The 21,986-nt window shown below is 37.9% G+C and overlaps 1 protein-coding gene across 1 annotated transcript; it reads right to left on the bottom strand.

Annotated features, from left to right (window-relative positions):
• Positions 1 to 290: 290 nt before the first annotated feature.
• On the bottom strand, positions 291 to 1,659 carry LOC142505037 (putative mitochondrial protein AtMg00860). Its single transcript, XM_075617862.1, has 2 exons — positions 1,567 to 1,659; positions 291 to 851 (listed from the first exon to the last, which is right to left on the bottom strand). Exons 1-2 carry the CDS (start codon positions 1,657 to 1,659, stop codon positions 291 to 293), a joined length of 654 nt encoding a protein of 217 aa, XP_075473977.1.
• Positions 1,660 to 21,986: the final 20,327 nt, after the last annotated feature.

Raw genomic sequence — 21,986 nt, 5'->3', positions numbered from 1 at the left:
ACTGTCAGAGTAGCAAGATTTGGGGCATCGCCCCTGGCATAAACTGCAAGCTCAAATCTCTAAATCTACGCCTGTAGCGGTCTCTGTACCGACAAATGAGCAATCACTGCATGCTTCCTACTCAAAGCGTCTGAAACCACATTAGCCTTATGGTAGCTAATTTCACATGCATAGTCCTTCACTAGCTCTAGTCATCTCATCTATCTCATCTTCAGCTCTTTCTGTGTGAAAAATTACTTCAGGCTCTTTTGATCAGTGAAAATCCTGCACTTCTCCCCATACAGATAGTGTCACCAAATCTTCAGGGAAAATACCACTGCTACTAGCTCGAGGTCATGAGTCGGATAATTCTTCTCATGGATATTCAGCTGTCTAGACACGTAGGCTGTAACTCTGTTATACAGCATTAGAACCGCGCCCAAACAGAGATTCGAAGCATCTGTGTAAACCACGAACTCTCCCTGCCCTGATAGCATAGTTAGAACTGGTGCAGTGGTCAATGCTTGCTTCAATCTTACAAAGCTCTCCCGGCACTTAGATCCCCAAATAAACTTGGCAATCTTCTTCGTCAAGGCTGTCAAAGGCACCGCAAAGGAAGAGAAGCTCTGAATGAATTTCATGTAGTATCCAGCCAATCCCAAGAAGCTTCGGATCTGTGTCACGCTCTTAGGCACTGGCCAATCTCTGACTGCCTCGACCTTACTGGGGTCGACCTCAATACTATCCCAAGATACAATGTGGCCTAAGAATGCTACTATATCAAGCCAGAACTCGCACTTACTGAACTTGGCATACAGTCGTCTGTCCTGTAGAGTCGCAGTACGATCCTCAGATGCTGACTGTGCTCCTATCTGCTCTTCAAATAGATCAGGATATAGTCAATTAAAATTATGACGAACTGGTCTAAATAAGGCTGAAACATGCGATTCATGAGATCCATGAAGATCGCTGGCGCGTTCGTCAAACCGAAGGACATCCTAAAATCTAACTAAAATGAGTTCTTAGACATAAACTAGAACCTGTTTCAAAACAAAATCGATTCATTTTAAAACTAAAACTTGGACCAGGGTCCCAGTTTCAACCCGAAACGACTCGAAACTTAAACAAAATTTTCCAAACTTTATACCATAACTTATATGCCCATTAACAGCCCTAAAAACCTCAAGATCAGACTCCTAAACCTCTCGACCATACCCCAAATGTTGGTGAAAAAAATTTCTGCGAGTTGCCATGCTCGAACCCTAGTGCCCAACTCGACTTTATTCGATGCTAGCTCTAACCAACCCGCACCAGCTTCGCACCATGGCTACCTAGGACCAAGTTCAGACTAAAAACACCCTACTGAACCAACCCTAGGTGCGCACACTGCCCATGCATCAGCCCGTGCGATCTGCAAACGAAAATGGCCGATCTGCTGTTGAGCCCTTAGAACACGAAACAAGCACACAGACCACCTCTTAGAACACGTCCAGCTGCTGTTGAGCCCTCCTTGGCCACGTCACAACCCCTCATGGGATGCACCGTGGCTTGGTTAGGATCCCCTATAGCTGGTCCTCACCCCACAACCCGATCTAGTCCACAAACGCCCAAACAAGCCCTAGACTCGATCGATTTCCCTTGAAGCTTGACAAACCCGAAACTCCAGCACCTAGTCACCATTGTTCTCGACATGTGCAGCCCCTTAAGGCATACCCCTTGCAACAAAATCAAGGAAAACGTGAGGTTCATAGGATCAAATACTAGGTTAAAAGAGTGTTTAGAAGGTGGGGGTTGAATAAACACTCGCTACTTATATATGTTTTTCGAAAGTTGATTTCAATTTAGTAATAAACTGATACTCAAAATCTTGTCAGTCAATATCAATCAGTTAACAATTAAGTACGGAATAAAATTGACTAATAGATAGAATAAAAACTGGGAACACGAGACTTTACGGATCTTCGGAGATTTCAACACTCCCACGTTACCCCTTCTATCACAAGGATAGGATATTCACTAAAAGACGTTGATTGATACAAAGATTTGTACAGATCCACTTCAGTTTGGACTTAACACTGCCAAAACTTAAAATCTTAGTTTACAAAATGCTTCACATTATAAAATTGAATTTAGCATAACTGATCTCTTACAAGATCGAGTTTTACAATGATAACAATGTGCTTGAAAGCTCGAAAGTGTAGCCTTGATTGCTACGAATATATGAGATAAGCTGTGAGCTTTTATTTCAGCAGAGTAACAGCGTATTTTTCAGAGAATAGACGAGTTTAGATTTTCAGAATTTTGATGTCTTCTGCCTATTCTCAGCTGCTCTTCTCTACTATACATATGCTTTTCTTCAACATTAACATTTAATATTTGAATCTTTTTATCCGTTGGTTTGCCATGTCAACATTCTACTTACATTCGTACACTACAGCTGAATTGCGGCGTTTCCACTAACTGTTGCAGTCAACTTTTGTACTATTGTCGGTTGAATGTTCTTTTCTTGATGTGTACAGCTGAAGGATCAGCTGATAGGCAATATAGCGACTGATCAGTTTCCAACTGATCATTCAGTTGTCTTCGAAAGTTCAGTTCAGCTGGTTTCAGTTGCCTTAAAAAATCTGCGCGTTATTCTTCAGTTTCAGGCAACTATCAGTTAGATTATATGTTCAGTAACTCTCGAATCAGTTACAAACATTAATCATTTAGTTTGTCAAACAACCAAAACTTAGTTTCCAACAATTTCTCCCTTTTAGGTGTTTGACAAAACTTAGTATATTCAACTGAACTTTATGTAGTTAAATAATTCGAACTCTGTACAGATAAAATAATTCTTTTAATGTACAGATTCGTACAAAGAATAAAGAATGAAATAATCTTCAAGAATCTTCAGAAATCTGCCAAAATTTTATCAATGTCGTCTTCTCCTTGTTGATCTTTTTCTTCTTTCTCTTCTCCTTTTTCCCCCTTTTTGTCAAATGCATCAACCTTTCTGGATATCATGCGAACACTCGAGGCGATGTCTGACACCGCATTCAGCACAATTTCTTAAAGCAAATCTATTCTTTTAGTGACACTCTTCTCCAGAAATTCAAAGCGTCTTCCGACTAAGGCTTGAGTCTGGAAGTGAGCTTCAGTTGACACTCTGTCTTTTTTTATTTCTTCCATCTGGAGAAAGAATGAAGTCACATTTTCTTGGATTTGCTGCAATTTTATTGTAGTAAACTCATATGAAGAGTTCATCTTTAAGGTTTGCGCAAGCTGAGTTGACTTGATTTCCAAAATAACATGCATTATACTGAGTAGATTGTTCTGAACAGATTGGATTTCGTCGAATAAGGATTCAGTATCCATTGATATTCCAGGAGATGTATCTCCAGGACTCTCTGGTATCTGCTCACTTTCATCTTGATTAAAGATCACCAAATCTCTGTCAATTGGATCTGTCTCAAGCAATACAATTTCTGGAACATCTTCATGTAAATCTTCTTGCTGAAGTTGTTGAGGTGGAGAAGGATTCGGATCAATAAAATAATTGGACGGCTCTTCAATTTGCTGATCAGCTGAAACAGTTGATGGTTGTTCAGTATGTTGCACAGCTGATGCAGAAACTGGTTCTTCAATATGTTGGACGACTGAAGCTACAACTAGCTCTTCATCTGACACTTGTTCAGTTTCATCTGAGTGCAGCTGAGCTTCTTCAGTTTCTTCAATAACTGCATGTTCAGTCATGGCAACTGACTGAACTGGCTCTTGAACTACTTCAAAAATAGCCTAATTGGCTGATTCTTCAATTGAAATAACAGTCAAATCGACTGGTTCTTCAGTAACAAAAATTCCTTCAAATGTTGTGGTCGAATCTAGCTAAATATCAAAGGACCCTGATTTGATAACCTCATCAAGATTTGCCAATGATAACTCAGCATTATAATAAAGTTGGAGTTCAGCAGTTGAAGAAGAAGGTGATGGTGGTGCATCAGTTGTATGAGGAGCAGTTGGTTGCTAAGAAGATTCAGCAACTAGGTCCTTGGTTGGCTCTTCTTGAGCTGATTGCTCAGTTGGCTCTTCAGATGAAAGATCTAAAGAACCTTCTTGAATAGTCAGTTCGTGGTCCAGTTCCCAGTGTTTGATTTCCATCTGTAGCGTGATAAGATCCATTTCCAATTGATTGTAGACAAATATGTCATTGATAGCTGTTGAGCTAGCAGGATCATAGTTCAAGCGTAACTAAGCCACCATCTTTGATAACTGCTTGGCTCGAATCTGATCAAAGAAATACTTCTCACGCTCCAAAGCTTGTACAACTGAAGCAGCTTTGGCCACATTCAGAACAGCCTTTTCAAGGTCAACAAATTTCTTCAGAACTGATTTCTTCTGGAGTTGCTTGGCAAACACTTCAGTTCTGAATCTGACCCATTCCTCGAAAATTTTGAGCTTGTTCGTGAAAAATTCATTGATTTCTTTCCAGTTGAGATCAATGTGAGTTTGGACTGAATTGGTTGGTCGGGGCTCTTCTTACTACTTGCCCTTTCCTTTAGGATCAGTCAGGACATGAGGAATACTCAGTCCTGAAGAGGTTGCGTTGATTCTTTCTGTAATCCCGACCCCTTTGGGTCTAGCAGCTGGTGGAGCAGAGAAGGCAGAAATAAAGATGAAAAGAGCCTTGACTCCAGTTGATTTCTTCTGATCACCAGATTCAGTGATCGTCTTCTTCTTCTTTTATTGGTCGTCATGAAGAGGTAATTGAACCTTAGTTGATGGTTCAGCTGGTACAATTCTCAGAGGAGTAGCCTGGATAGGCTGTTGGGCTCCTGACTGAATTAGCCTTTAAGTTGGAATGTTTCCAACTGCAGCAGCAGGCTTTGTTTTTAGAGTCCTGGGTTTCTTGACGATTTTTGGGGAAGGAGTCTTTTCAGAATCTGACTCGCTGACAATCAGTTTTCTTTTGGTTATCTTCTTCCTGATTGTCTTTTTTGTTTTCTGGACTGATTTGGGAGCCTCCTACGCCCCTATCTCCTTCTTCACCTTCAGAAATTGTTCAGGAGACATGTCCAGTTTGGGCTTGGGACGTTGGACATTCTTAGCATTGAAAACTTTGAGCCTGGATGATTTCTCGACATCATCACCCACCAACCCTTTTACTTTCAGCAAATAGCTGAGCTGCACAGCATATCCCTTAGATTGTTTGGACGACTGAAACATATTTCTCAGAATATTGAAAATGATGTTTCTCCAGTTCAGTCTCCTATCGTCCATGATAGCAGTCATAGCCTGAAATTTTTCCAATGTGAGTGCAGCAAAGGACCCTGCCTTCGCTAATAGCCCTTTGGCTACAACATCAGCCAGTAACTGAAGCCTCTGGCTTGTGTTCCTTCTTTGGATCGGAAACTTTAATTTTTCGTCCATCAGCAGAGGGTAGAAATTGCATTTTTTCAACATCAGATGCCTTTACCTCCGATATGTGTGCTAGCCCATCAGAAGGCAGCAGAAATAGGTTGCAGAAGGATTCCTCATCAATGATCAATAACTGACCATTGACAGTAGCGGCAATGGTGCCAGAAGTAGTGACATAGCCAGTCGCATAGAGATATTGAATTTCTTTAGGGTAGGACTCCTGGGAAGATAAACCCAAAAACTGTTTGAGACCAGCTGCTTCCAGTTTGAGAAAGATGTTCTTCATGGCTTCGTCTAGAACAGTCATGATTGAGGCAAAGTTTATTGCCATAGCATTTAGAACATGGGCTGAGACTTGATTTGCCATTATAGGAAATGATTTTCTGCGAGAGAGAGAATGCTTGGAATTTGAATTTGCTTTGTAAATTCGAAATAAGCGTAAAGGAAAACTGAATGGGAGCGGGTATAGTACATATATACGTGACTGTTCAAATTTTGGACAAGTGTCAGTCTAGGAAAAAATTGGATAAAACGTGTGTACGTGTGCTGAAACGTGTGTGTGAAATTTAAATGGTCTACGTGAGGCCACGTTTCAAAATACTATTTATTGAAAGAAAATAATTAATGCGTAAACAATCAGTCACATCAGTTAATATGGAATCATTACTGATTAATCAGTTAACGTAGTGAAGAAGATCAGTTGGAGCAATCAACTAAGTGGTCAGTTGTGAGCTGAGTCACATCAACTGAAGACCATCTGACTATTTTCTTCTTAGCTAACTGATTGAATCAGATATTCCACCTTAATAAATGCATATTTTAAATTTTGGAAATATAAACGACGGTTAAAATGACGTGTATTTAAAGAAAAAAAATCTTATGCTCAGAAGATGAATTGTCCATTGTAATGATCGCGTCTCTTCAGATGCATTGAGCCTTGACTATAAATAAGAATATCATGGTTAATCACAATTTATCAGCAAGTAGATATAAGTCTCAAACAATAATGGTAGGAGCAAGTGGTTCAAAAAGTCCAGACATGGCTGATACGTTTATGCTGTGAGCTGTAGAAGCACGGAAGCCAGTAATGGAGAACGAAGTTTATGAGAAGATTCTGCATTTCTGGCTAAAGCTTCAAGACTTCCAATCCTTCTAGCAGGGAGGATCAGTTGCTACCCCAAAACGGGTAGCAACGACGAGAAAGTATTGACGGTGCCTTCGCGTTACTGATGAGGTTGACATCTTCACTGATGAAGGTGTCTACCTTCTGATGCTTAAAAAGAAGAGGAGGATCACATTACTGATGAGTTGGACATCCTTACTAATGAAGGTGTCTACCTTCTGATGCTTCAAAAGGAGAGGAGGACTCTGAAAATATTTCTATTTCAGAGGGCTTCCTAAAGACTTCTGCTGAGGGATTAACCACTTGGTTATCCTCGTGGAGGTTTGCGGTGAAAAAAAATTACCAATGTACCCACCACCTTTTATAAATAAAGGCTTATTTAGTTGATCGTTGTCTTTTTTTTTTGCAAGCAAACTGACGTCAAACGAATAACACTAACTGATAATAACTAATTTAAATGTTATTCAACTGACAACTGACTAACTAAGCAGTTATCGCTTGATAAAAGACTAACTTAAACAATTATAAATGATAAAAATGACAGCAGAAATGATGTAATCAAGTTAAATCAATTAAACCAAGTATATTTCGAAAGTGAGAAAACTTAGTCTCTTGTAATGGTTTGGTAAAGATGTCAGCAGCTTGTTGTTCAGTTGGAACATATTCCAATCTGATTGTTTTCTTGAGAGCATGATCTCTGATGAAGTGAAGCCTAACATCGTGCTTGGTCCTTGAGTGAAGAACTTGATTATATGTGATCGCAATTGTGCTCGTATTGTCACAAAATATGGGAGATTCTTTTGCATCGAATCCATAATCTTTCAGTTGTTGCTGAATCCAGAGCAGTTGGGCACAGCAGCTTCCAGCAGCAAAATATTCTGCTGCAGTTGTGGAAGTAGCTATGAATGTTTGTTTCTTACTGAACCATGAGATCAGTTTAACGCTCGAAAATCAGTTCACGCAGACCGCATGTATGAAATTTATTAAATTACTAAAATATTTTAATTGAATGATTTTAGATGCATGAATCATATATTTTGAGTGACTAAATGATTAATTGTATATTTTTGCTTGAATTCATAATTTAAAGTTTTCAGACGAATATCGCTAGTTGGCCGAAACGGAGGAACGGAAACGATTAAGATGTTAAAGATTTGAAAGTTAAAATTTTATTTTTAGTTAAGAAAATATTATTTTAAATATTTTAATAATTTTAAAATTGTTAAGGTAAAGTTTAAATTAATTAGTGGGAGCCAAGTGATTTTATATATTTCATAAAGGATTTTTTTGTGAATAGATATTTTTAAATCACTTAATTTAAGGCCTAATGATTTTATTAATCTTAATGGGCCTAATTAAATATTTAAAAATTTTGGCCTAAATAAGCCCATTAATTAAGTGTTTAAGAAACCTTTTTAAATTCTTTTTAAAAGAGTCCTACACACACTTAAACACCTAAACACACACACGCACACGCCGAAACACACACAAACACTTCACGTCAAATTCAAACAAGAGAAACGGCCGAACCTTCAAGGACTTGCAAGGGGGAAGTTCCGATTTTTTTTGTTCATCTGTTCTTCGATTTTCTTCATCGTTCTTCCTTCCAACAACGATCACCCGACTCCCGTGCATCCCAAGGTGGGTTTTTCGTAGAGTTTTGGCAAGAGAAAAGGGTAAAAAAATAAAAATCGTCCTCCGTTCGTCGCCGACTTTCACCGCTACGGTATTCGTATTTCGAGCGTTTTAAACGCAAAGACACGCCATACTTCTTTCTTTTCTCATCTTTCACACCATATTATGTATGTTTAATCATGTGTGCATGAAAAATATGAATCCCTCCATGTATTTTCGTTTTTATGGCTTGTGCATACCAAAACTTCGATTTTTATGAATTAAAACTTATGGTTATGATGAACAAAGGGGCTGCCATCGTAGGGCTATGGGAAGGGACGTTTTTCACATGTTTAAGGGTCTTTAGGTGCATGTTTAAGGGTTGAACAAGATAGGATAGCAACATGAACGAAAATATTGAGTTTCATGGGCTAGGTTTTTTGGCTATGGTTCCTAAAAGCACATGGCTCTTAGCTGCTGTTGGGATGTGTTCAATGGTCCTAAGAGAGTCTAGTCATGGTCTTATACGGGCTGTGCAAGGGCTGGAAGGGAAGGATGAAGGGTGCTAGCCTTTTTGGTGTCATGGATGGCATAGAGGGGCGCTGGTAGGGCCGTGCTTGAATGTGTTGTAGAGACTGCTCCAGTAGGTTGTTAAGGGCTTCATCGTTGTCCTAGGAAGAGTACACAAGGGCTGGTTGGGTCGGCCAAGGGCTAGGGTCGAGGCAAGATAGGGTTCGAACAAACTAGGGCTTCGAAAATTAAGTATAGAAAATTCAGTATCTTCCTAGGCTTGTTCAAGGGTTATAATTGGCTTGATTTGGGTTGAATATGGGTTATTTAGGTATAATTAAGCTTTGGTTCAAGTTTGGTAAAGTTTTTGGTTAAGTTTTGAGTCAATACGAGTCAAAACTGGGATGTACGTCTAAGCATTAAAAACGAATAAACAAGAATTAATTGAAACGCCTAGATTTAAGCTTAATAAAATTATGAAAAATTATATTTAAGCTCAAATAATTATTAAAAGGCTAAGTTTTTAATTTGGAAATTTTATATTATGGTTTGGTTTAATTCGGGATTAAAACACAGTAATATGATATATTTAAATAATAAATTAAAAGTCAATGAATTAAGCTAAATAAAATTATGGAAAAATTCATGTAAACTTAAATAATTATTTGGGGCATGTTAGAGTTAACGGAATTAAGAAAAAGTCTAAAACGTGAAATTTTACGTCTATGGATAAACGTCATGACAGTGTCCTGAATGCTGTTTTATATGCTAATATGATTATTTTAAGTATTTATGAATTTTTATGATGTTAAAAAGGTTTATTTTAAATGTGTATGATTTAATATGTCAAAAGGTTTATTTTAAATGTTTATAATGTTAAAATGAGTTATGAATGTTTATGGATTTTTATGATTTAACATTGACATTTAAAAGATATGTTGCATGCTTGGTTTCAAAGAAACACGATATTATATGCTTGTTTTTATTAAGTGATGAGAATACGAAATGTTGAAGGACGTGAAGGGATTGTGACTAATACGATGACATGTTGGAAATATCGTAAGGGTTATGGTCTCAGTGCGAGCCCGACGATCATGTTTCTGTTGATATGAATACAAATACGTGATACAAATACAAATACGTTAATATGAGCCAAGGCCCAGTTGACCGGTGAGAGTGTCCCCGGCGTCCCCGCCGCCCAGTACTGTGGTTTTCTCCAGATGGATGCATCGTCCAGTACGATTAAGAATACGAGTCACAATCACGATTTGAATTTAACAAACACGAATATGAATATGAATATGATGATAGGAATATGTTGATATGAATATGGATACGAATATGAATATGTTTATAAGAAAATGTTTATGTTTAAAGTTGATGCATCATCATGAAAATGTTTATTTTAAAGTTTTTGCATTGTTATGAAAATGTTATTTAAAGTTCATGCATCATGAAAAGGTTTACGAAAATGTTATGTTTAAAATTTATGCATCTTCATAAAAACAATATTTTAAGTACAAATATTTTCACTGTTGTGTGTGATCTGTATATGTAGTACTTGTTATCAAGATTAAAGTGTGTTGAGTCTTTAGACTCACTAGGTGTGATTGATGCAGGTGATTTTGATAATAGTGTTTAATGGAGGTCTTGATGGTTGACCTAACTGGACTGAAGGTGCACATAACCCGAGGCCCGACGCTAGTTTTCCGCAATAGTTATGAATTATGATTTTAAGTTATGTTAAAGATATTTTTATGACTTTTAATTATTTATGAGTGGTTTTTGAGAGGATATAGTATGAGCTATAATTTTCAAATGTTATTTTTAGGTTTAGAAAATGTTGGATGATTTTATGCTATTTCCTTTGGTTTTCAAATTATAGTTGGGTGAGTTATTTTTAAATGATCTCAAAAATATTTTATGGTTCGGTCGAATGCTATGTGAGGTTTTAAAAAAAGAAAAAAAATAATTTTTAGCACATTTTAAGCAAAATGAATTGCAAACATTTCGATCAGTTTGTCTCGTAGAAACTGACATGATCCACTGGTGCTTCTACGATCTAGCTTACATCCTGCATAATCTGCATCTGAATATCCAACTAAATTTAAAGAAGAGTCTTTAGCATACCATAATCCCACATTTTTTGTGCCATTAAGATATTTTAAAATACGTTTGGCAGCTGAAAAATGCGATTGTTTAGGATTTGTTTGAAATCTGGCACACATACTGTAACGTACCGTATTTTGAACTACTTAAATTTGCGAAAAAATAAAAATTTTCTTAAATAAAAAAATCATCTTTCAAAATGCATCACAAATAAAATGTTTGACAAAATATTTGGAATGTAAACGAGCTTGCAAAAGTACTTCTTTTAAACAACATAAAATGTTTTTCTAAAACATCAGGGTAAATGAGTTTAAAATGCATAAAGAAATTCTTGAAACATAGGAGGTCCTCGGGTTTAGCCTCTGCGTAGTCCGAGCCGGCTCACTAGTCTCCACCTCTCGTCTCCTCAACCTCGTCCTCCCCTGCACCGATCAAGTCTAGTGAGTCTAAAGACTCAACATGTATAAACTGAGAATAACAAGTAATACATAGTAAAACCACATGCATTTTAAAGTAAGACATACATACTTGAACATTAACGTACTTACATAAACGTAAACGTGTCATCATATCGTAAAACTTTACATTAACATACTTGCATCATACATACTTGAACATGCATAACATTATTTTGCGTACAGATATGTTTCAAAGCAAGTGACTCATACATAAATGTGCCTTATCAAACTAAACCACAGTACTGGGCTGGCAGGGATATCAACTACCACATACATAAGATCCCCGATCATACTTTACCGGGTGAATTGGTCCCTGGTCATACTTTACTTCTTTCCAATCCTGATCAAACCCAGTCATACTTTACCGGGGTGGAGAGGTCCTCGGCAACGTTCACCGACTTCCAAACCCGTTCATATTTGGTCACAAGTCATTTAGCATACCTCAAAAATAAAACATTTTCTTTTGCACGTCGAAAATAATTAAAAACGTCTAGGGCTTCGTTGGAATGCTCTGGACATGCTGTCCTAACCAAAGCAGCAAAGATTCAGAAGATCCCAATGAAGCCTGCAAACAAAACTTGAGAAAACGAGGCGAACATGCACAAATTTTCGCAGCTTGAGCGATGTCACGGTAAAAATCATATCTCCCTCATTTCTTATAAAAAAAATACGAATTTATTGTCAAATCGAATATAACACGATGTACTACAAATCATATGTTGAAAACATTTCTAGAAAACCATCCTATAAGTTGCAGAATTCGAAATAACATAGGGTGACAGATTTTATGACACAGAAGTTTCACAGCTTGTGCTGTCCCACAAAAATGATCATAACTCACTCGTTTCTTATCCACAAATTACGAATTTACTGTCAAATTGAAGGTATCAAAAAGTCCTACATTTTATATTTTGAAAGTATTTACAGAAAATCCACCAAAAATTCCCAGTAATCGAAAATACAGAAGACTCGGTTTTTTAGATCAAAAATTTTGATCCAAAATCGTTTCAAACATTTTTGCTCAAACTTTTGCATAACATATCATATTTTTTATAAAATATACATCAAAATAATTACTATAACAAGATCGATACAAAAACAAAAGAATATACATGCATTTGATCTTTAAAACTCACGATACGGTGAATAACGAAGCGACGCGGTGCAAGAAACGATCCGGGCGACTTGAGGCACAATTTTTCTACTAAAATCAACATGTGATTGCTGAAATTTTGAAGAAGAAAGGTGGAGATGGGGCTGCTGAACAAAGAGCCTAAGAATCCTCCAAATTCTCTCCAAAAAAATGAAAGGGTGCAAGAGATGTGTGTGTGTGCAAAGGCCAAGTGTGTGTGTTAGTTAGTGGGTTAGTGGGGATTAAGGGCTTTAATTAATAATTAACTTGCTATTAAGACTACTAACACACTATTAACTTTACTAAAAATCCCATAATTTAGAATAAAATACTCAAGTCATAAACTTTGAAACTTTAAAATCTTAAAAATCACCTAATAATTAAATTAGGTTTTAAAATACTTAAAACTTCATAAATCATTTAAAATGGAACTTTCTTGACTTGAAATAAAATACCACATTTTACAAATCGCCCAAATCGTCGTCGGTCTCCTTTCCTCAATCCCACATCGAATATTCGCCTGAAACACAAAACTCAAGAAAACATTTTAACGTGCATCAAATAAACATGTAATAATTTAAAATAATGCAAATCATAAGTCCTGCATCGTTACAAATGGTTTTTTTTTAAAAAAAATAAATAAATTATTTAACGAATAATTAAAACATATAACCATGCAATAAACATGCTTTTAATGCATTAAAACAATTTAATAAAATACAAAAAAATTAATAAATTGCATGCATGTGGTTTACATGGACCTTCAAATTTTCGGGACATTACACATACATACTGCAAATACAATATCAGGACGACTAGTAGTTAGGTACAATAATGAATCTATTAAACCTCTGTACAGTGCCATCTCAACGAATATTCCCCCTGGATCATTGTCTAGTTTGACTGATGAAATCGTAGGAGTATTTGCAGCTGAACATGTTTCCATGCCAAATTTCTTGAGCAATTCCTTCATATACTTGGTCTGATTGATATAAATACCAGTTTCCATTTGCTTCACTTGCAGACTGAGGAAAAATGTCAGTTCACCCATCATACTCATCTCAAATTTGTCCTGCATTAACTTAGCAAACTTCTCACATAATTTAGGGTTAGTTGACCCAAATATGATATCATTAACATAAATTTGCACAAGTAAAATGTGATCATTCTTAGAAAATTTGAACAAAGTCTTATCAACTGATCCAACAACAATCACACCTAGTGAATCAAAAGACTCAATACACCTGAATCGTGATAGCAAGTACATATACTTAACTTGCAACAGTGAAAAGTACTGTAATTAATATATAATTAATGATCTTAAAAGCATGAACTTAAACATAGCATGTCAAAGCATAATGTGTCCATAACATATCTCATCATATCAATATATACGTGTTCATTTTCTTTATTTGAATTCAGATCATTAGTTGTGACTTTAGTATCAGCTCTAATAGATGGATCAGTCTACGTATAACCGCGGTACCCAGCGGCGGGGACATCAGTGACAGTTTTAGCCATCCATTGAGCCTTGGCCTTACATGTTCGTGTTCTTATTAGTCACAACCAACTCTTTTTCTTCACAAACATGTCATCGTATTCATTACTTATAAAAATCGTGCATACATACATTCTTAAAACCAAACATGCAACGTATTTTTCCGTATTTCCATAAAATTATAGCATATACATTTAAAACATGTAATTTTGTGATCAGGGTGCTGCGAGAATTTCTAACTCAACCCAGGTGGAAAATGACCATTTTGTCCCTAGAAACCCTAATTGATTATTTTACCCCTGGATCTTAAAATTTCGCATCGAAGACAACCCAAATTATTGAAACATCTCATATCATATTTAATATGTATTTCCTAGACGTAAACTCGAGCACATTCAATAGCTTAAATGATTCGTTTTAAAACTTAGATCGGGGTCTCGGTTTTAACCCGAATCAACCCGAAACTCAACCAAACTTTTTTCAACTTAAAACCATGACTCAAACCTACATGACCAGCCCTTAAACCCCTGGTTTCAGACCACATAAGACCCTTGAAAAACACCATATAGATGCTGGAAAATTCTGCCCTTAGCCGCCACCAAACCCTAGTGCACCTAACCCTCAAATATTCGAACCTAGCCCACACTAGACCGGACCAACCCCGAACCAGACAATCCTAGGACAAAGACCAAGACAAAGCCTTGGACTCTCTCCTAGACCGACCAACCACGGCTATAGCCCTACGCACGTGGTTGCACCAGCTTTCCCCCGAAATCACCAAAGCCAAGCAGCCTTCCATTTAGTTCCCTCGATCGGCCCTTCGGCCACGACCAGTGGTGTTCGAGCTACCATGGACCCTGACTCAGACCCACCAGGGTGTTATCCAAGGCTTGGAACAGCCCCTGCAACACAGCTCACACCTATCCCTCGATCTAGTCCCAACCAAGGCAACATCCAAGAAATATGATTGGTCCTCTACCATGACACGTTCCAGACTTGATCTTGACATCTAAAAACCTTCAAACCTGTTGTAACATGACCCATAAGCATCGAACGTGGCAGCCCTTTAACCATGTGAAAGAAACATGAAATGCAAGTGAGGAAACCCATAATTTTCATGTAAAAGCCATGTAAATTCTATGCATAAAGATAGATTGATAAAACATCGAGTAAAAACATTCAACATACATAATATAGTGTGATAAATGAGAAAAAAAAAAGGAATCAGGCGTACCTTTGCGTTTTTACGCTCGAAAGCTTAGAGATACTCGTGTAGGACGTGCACCGGAGAGACGGGGAAGGATTTCTTTGCAAAAACTTGAGAGAATTCGAAGGTGGCTGCTGATGTATTTTCGAAAATGATGCTGGAGAATGATGGAGGGGGCGGCTGAGTTGTTTAGGAAATAGGTTTAGGGTTTAAGTGTAGGGTTAAGTCATAATATTAAGTGCTAATAGGTCATTAATTAAAAATAAAGAGATTAAAAGGATATTAGGCTCATTAATCAATAAAATAATCTCATTATGCCATAAAAAACTCTCGAAAAATATTTCATTTAGGTACGTTTTTAAAATATTGTTTGAAGCCTCAAAAAGTACACGACTTGCTAAAATTTGCGTAACGGTTAAAAATATGACCCGTCGAGTAAAAATACTCTACCAAGGTCCATTTTCAAAAATAACCTTTAACTACACCATATATTAAATAATTAAAAATAATTATTTAATAAAATATTTTTCCTTAATTATCCCGGATCTACATTCCTCATTGAGCATTAAATACTAATAAAAGCCCTAATACGTGAAACTTTAATAAACCATATATGCAATAATCATGCATTAAATGTATTAAAAATAATTGATTAAAATACCTAAAAAATTTGATAACTTGCATAAATATGATTTGCGTGGACCCTCAAATTTGGGACGTTACAGAAACCACGTTATCAAAAATTCAGATCCAGAGGAAGCCCGACAGAGCAAAGTGAACAATACCCTTTTCCTGTTTTCATGTATTAATTTATCGATCAAATTCAAGTGTCAGCTCCATACCCACCCCCTACAAGAAGCAACACAAGTTTAAGTAAACAACGGAAAATTTAGCAAAACATCATAAAATGCATGAAAACAACCATATGGGATATGTGAACAGGGAAGCATAACAACTTAACAATTATTCAAATACGAAAGTACCGACTTAAAGAAAACATTGGGTAAATAACGATTTCTTGAAAGTTTGGTCAGATTAACCAACGGTATTTATTATTTATTTCCCTAAAAATGTAAAATAATAGGAAAAAATCTATAGTTTTTTATTCGTACTCCAGATTCTAGATTTATTTTTCAATGTATTCCTTTGAGTTTCAGTTATTCACTTAACAACAAAAACTAAATTAAAGAAACACAAATTGAAAACTAACCTCGATTGCAAAAAAGGGACAATGATATCAGGATTTAATATTAACAAAAATATATTGAAAAGAACTGCTGTCTCTATGGGGTTCGAACCCATGCGCAGTTATGTGCAGAAGAACTTAAATCTTCCCCCGTAACTTCTCGGGCAAACCAGTGGGTTACCGAATTAACTTTGTAAATTATTTATTTATTTATGTTTTTATTATTATTTTTTTTTTTGTGTTTTCTCAATTCGGTCTCAATTAAACACGAATTTGGGTCAAAATTTTCAAACCTAGGACTGTCGTGTGATGACCTTGTTTTAAGTGTTCACTTACTAATTATGGTAAGATGATTGCTCATGCTCTACTTTCTGATAACTTTTCTAACACGTCAGATCCCTGTGATTCACAGTAATGATTACCAAAATAAGGCATCTCATACTTGCGCACTCGAGTGCGGTGCTACTATCCAAGTAATCCGGGTAGAAGGCCATTATCCGGGAACTTGTCTAGAAGCATGGGCTTCTGGTAGCTCGAGGTATATGTTCGGCTGTTAATAGCCCGAAGAGATTATGTCTCGGGCATATATTTGCCTGGTTATCTGTCAGATTTTTCCAAACTTCTCATAACATGATCCATGACCCGGGATTATATGATACCCATTACCCGGGCCTCCCTGGGAGATATCACCACTCATTCTCTAAATAGTCGGGCTAGAGTCATAATTGTTGTCTCGATTAGTCATGCTTAGACTCCACCAGAAAGATAATTAATTCTAGCTATAAAAACGACGGGGTCTCATGTCTCTCGGACTTAAGATAAGGTGTCGGGGCCTCATGCCTCTCGGCTTATAAGTTTTTTGTCGTTTCATATTCTCGGGTTGGTAGGGCTGATGTCATGATGACGTATGCCTTAGAATATAAACGGCCCAAAAACACTTCGAATTCCGAGCATGTCCTTCTTTTTGCAGATATATTCTGAACTTATAAGAATTCAAAAATACTTAAAGTCCTGAATAATAACTGGGTTTTTTTTTTCCACCGACTATTAAATCCTTTGAAATTTTACCGAGTGTTGAATAATAACCAGGGTTAAATAGAATACCAGTGCCTCATGCCTCCAGGTTTAAAAATTTTCTAGGGCCTCATGCCTCCTGGGTAAAATATGAATCCCTGGTCTTATCGGATAACCAGAGTACTGAGCCCTGGGCCAGGGTACGGGTCCTTGAACTTATCGTATGAACAGGGTATGGAGCCTTAGGCTAGGTTACAGATCCCTGGACTTATCGGATTACCAGGGTACAGAATCATGGGCCAGGGTAAGAGTCTTTAGACTTATCGGATCACTAGGGTACGGAGCCCTGGGCCAGGGTACGGCTCCCTAGGCTTACTTTAAAACCAAGGTACGGAGCTGTGAGCCATGGTACGGGTCCTTGGACTTACTATAACCAAGGTACGGATCCCAAGGCCAGGGTACAAAGCCCTGGACTTATGCCAAGACTTTCTGAATCATTCTTTCATTTTTTTGAATTGTAGATACCAGGACAATACTCTATCAAACATAATACTTCTTCTTCGCCCCTCTGAATCATTCTTGAAAGAAAATCTTTTAGGGCTTGCGTTTTAATAGCAATCTGGGGCTTGTATTCAACATCAAACTCCCCTAGCTCCACTGTCCACTTTACCATCCTGCCAGAAACCTCAGGGTGAGTCATGATCTTCCCAAGAGGGCTGTTGCTGAGAACAATGATTGGATGAGAGAGAAAATAAGGTTTCAACTTTAGAGCAGTCATTATCAAATCTAGAGCTATCTTCTTCACCTCACTGTATCTGAGTTCAGCTCCTCTGAGAGCGTGGCTGACATAATATACAGGCTTCTGGTCGGAACCCTCCTCCCGATAAGCACAGAACTCACAGCATACTCCGTGGTGGATAAGTAAACAAATAATTTCTCCCCGGACTCGGGCTTAACCAAAATTGGAAGCTCTGCTAGATGATTCTTTGGATCTTTTAATGCTTGTCACACTTTTCATCCCAGCCAAATTTTTGAGCCTTCTACAAGAGCTGAAAGAAAGAATAAATCATGTGCGCAGACCGGGAGATGAATCGGGAAAAAGCTGCAATTTTCCCAGTTAATTTCTGTACCCCCGGATAGATCGAGGGAAGGGCATATCGAGCACTGACTTGATTTTTTCAGGGTTCACCTCAATTCCTCGATCTGTAACTAGGAAACCCAGAAACTTGCCATTTTTACCCCGAAGATGCATTTGGCCGGGTTGAGCTTAATCCCATATGACACAAGCATAGAAAATGTCTCATCCAAGTTTGGGATGAAATAAGAAATCTGCTGGGACGTGGCCAGGATGTCATCCACATAAAATTCAAAATTCCTTCCCAACTGCTTCTTGAAGACCCGTTTATTAAGCGCTGATATGAGGCCTTCTTTCGTTCTTCCTCCTGGTTTCTTCTTCCACTCGAAACACCTCACGAACCAACATGTCAGCTAAGACTTCGACGTTGAGTTGGCCAGAGTGGCAATCTTATTCTTCCGTTTGATGGTTGTGCTCTAGTTCGGAGGGACGATTGTATTACTTTTTCAACATTCGACACTCACTTGTGTCATGAGAACATGTCTTGTGGAGGGTGAAAATCTCTTCTTTTCGAACCCAGGAAATTTTGAACTCGCCTTTGGATCCCATGATTTATCCGGGCTACACTCTTGGACATCCCTGTCCCGTGCAATCTTCGAAGGCATATGATGGGAAAAATGCTCCTAATTCACCCTCTTATCAGCTCTCTCCTCGGGTCTGATCACCCGGTCATCTCTCTCTCTCTCTCTCTTCAAAGAATCTTGCTTCTGCTTATGAGGTTCTTCTATGTTAATATACTTTTATGCCAGAGCCAGAAGATCCTCAAAGTCCCCGAGCAGTTTATTGGTTAATGAGCAAAAAACTCCCCCTCCCGTAGTCCCCGGGTGAATGCGGTAGTTTTCGTCTCAGGGGCGCAGGAAGAAACATCCAAACCGACTCGATTGAATCTCTTGATATATGCCCTTAGAGTTTCTTCAGGGCTCTATTTTACCTCGAACAAGCTAAAAGTGGTTTTCTTGTATTTCTTGATGCTGCTTAAATGGTGTAAGAATAGTTTCTGGAAATCTTCGAAAGACTGAATGCTCTGAGGGGACAATCCTTCAAACTATCTTTGGACCAATTCAACTAGAGTAGTCAAGAATTCGATGCATTTGATCGTGTCTTCATAACAGTGCAACATAGCCTTATTTTCAAATCGGGTGAGGTATTCTTCCCGGTCAGAACTCCCGTCGTACTTTTTTATCTTTGCAGATTTGAAATGCCCTGGCAGAGGCTCTTGGATGATGACATCAGAAAAAGGGCATCCCTTAGCCATCACCCGAGTACTGTCTCGAGCCCCAACTTGCCCCTCCAAGACCTTCACTTTCCTCCTTAACTCTTATAGTTCTTCTGCTACAGTTGGGGATTTAGAACCAGCACTCAACTCCTTTTCCTCCGGGACTCCATCCTCTCCTCTGCCCCTTTGCTCCCTTTCCTGCTCAATCTCTAGCTAGATAGAATGATGGGAGGGGTCCCGCTTTGCCATGGCTTTCTCGACGGTGTCGGATACAATCCGGGCCAATTATTCGGGAGATAAGGTATTTGTAGGTTGAGGGCCAGTGAGTGGTGGGCCACCTTGACCAAAGAGAGGTGGGTCGCCTCCAGGAACCCGAGAGCTTTCTTGGTTTGTTCTTCTAGTAGGATCCATATCCACGTCTTGAACTCAAATTCTCACAGACGGCGCCAATGATGTGACCGTGTGAAAATGGGTGTAAGATGCGTGGGTAATTTCACCGGTTCGGGTTGTGAAAATGATAAGGAATAAGAGCCTAATGAGATGTGTCCAAACCAGAGGTTTCTTCTTCCTAGAAAAACAATTATTGACCTGTAAACACGAAGATAACCACGTAAATGGGCGCCGGAGGGATGCACGACGTGACCACTCCGATGCTAAAGTCAGCAGGTGGGTGAGAAAAAGCTATGTAGCAAAGAGAAAAATGTTGTAGGGATTGTGTGGGCAAGATATATGTAGAGCCCAAAAATCAGTACATATTTATTTAATTGTTAAATCATTTATTTAATTTTAAAATGATGTTAGCGATGCATGTTTTATGAAATTACATTATTTTAAATTAATTATGTTTATGTGACGCACGTAAAATTTTTTTCGAGTTTCATGTCTCAAGCGATCATCTGTTACAGGATCGAGGATAAGAGACCGGCGACGAGTTTGGCAATTTTAAACGTAGTGTTTCATTTTAAGTTAAGGATGTGGCATTTTAAATAATTTATTTGGTTTTATCATTTTAAAACCCAAATTATTTATGTAGTATTTTATGATCTTTAAACTTTTAAAAGTTTTGACACTTGTGCAAGTTATTTTAAATTTAGAGATTTTATTATAATCAGGGGAGAGTTAGTATTTTTAAGTTAATTGTTAATTACTAATTAAGCAATTTATTTCCCTAACACAACACACATATTTCATTCAAACTTTTATTATTTTTGAGAGAAAAAAACCCTAGGGTTCTTTGCTAGAGAGCAGCCACCCATCCCCTCCAGCATTCTAGCAAATTTTTGTGAGTTTTATTTCAATTCAATCGTTGCAAGATCGTCCCGGATCAACCTCGGTTCCTTCCCGCGTCAGAGTCGTCGTTTCGATAATGTTAAATTTTCAAAGCCATGTATATTCTGTTTTTCCTGCGTCGATCTAGTCATATTATGTGTTGCAATGTTTTTATGCGATAAAATACGTGCATGATGTGTAGAAGTTTGAGCAATCATGTTTGGATAACTTTTGAAACCATTTTTGGGATCTCAAATCTCGTTTTTACTGATCTTTTAAATACAACGATTTTTCGGTCGAGATTTTGGGAAAACTTTCAACGTTAGAAACGTAGAAATTTTTGATACCTTCGATTTGATATAAAATTTAAAATATTTGGATAACAATTATGTGAGATATGACTTTTTTCGTTAGACTGCTCAAACTCCATTTTTTGAAAAATTATGTTATTGATGTGTTCTTGAAGTTTTATTGTTGCAGGCTTCGTTGGGAATCGATGAGTGATCGTAGCTGCATTTAGGTATGTTTATTATGATGTTGGGTTGGTGTTTGGTGTGCCAGTTAGTGTCGATAGGCACTCGAATTCATTAGAAGTAGTAGGAAATGATTTGGTGTCAATTTCCGTGTTTGTGAGTTGTATTGTGTCGTAGGTTGGATGTCGTTGTTTGTATGGGTTTGGAACAAGGTAATAGCACCATAGGATGGGTTTCAAGGTATCGATTCTTAGTCCATTCAGTTGAGTTGGGAGAAATAAGCACAATATAAGAATTTCCGCAGGTTGATTTTTATCCGAGGCTACACGGACCCTTACACGGGGTTTGTGCCTTTGTTCCTTCCGAAGTGTCATTTTGCAGAGTCTACACGGACCCTTACACAGACCTAGGCACGGGGTCCGTGCCTTCCTTTTTCTTCACACGCATTTTACAGTACCTACACGGACTCGGAGCCGGACCTGGGCACGAGGTCCATGTACCTCCTATTTGGGAATAGTTTAGGTTTCCCTTTGAGATTTGTTTTGGGTTCTATGTCATGGTTTAGTACGATGATTAAATGAGGTCGAGCCCCGAAAGATTTAGAATGTCATAAGGAAATTGTCATTTTTGGGTGTGAGCATGACTATACGTCTAAGCTATGCAAGA

The sequence above is a fragment of the Primulina tabacum genome, chromosome 10 (genome assembly GCF_025594145.1).
Source record: "Primulina tabacum isolate GXHZ01 chromosome 10, ASM2559414v2, whole genome shotgun sequence".
Lineage (NCBI taxonomy): Eukaryota > Viridiplantae > Streptophyta > Magnoliopsida > Lamiales > Gesneriaceae > Primulina > Primulina tabacum.
This window is presented reverse-complemented; position numbering and strand designations above follow the sequence as displayed.

What these genes read in the sequence shown, in the direction of transcription:
- LOC142505037 (XM_075617862.1), bottom strand. Translation starts at nt 1,659, where the DNA reads ATGGTGACTAGGTGCTGGAGTTTCGGGTTTGTCAAGCTTCAAGGGAAA. An exon ending in GCGTTTGTGGACTAGATCGG is followed by an intron (nt 852 to 1,566) that starts GTTGTGGGGTGA and finishes TTTGAAGAGCAG; the next exon opens with ATAGGAGCACAGTCAGCATC.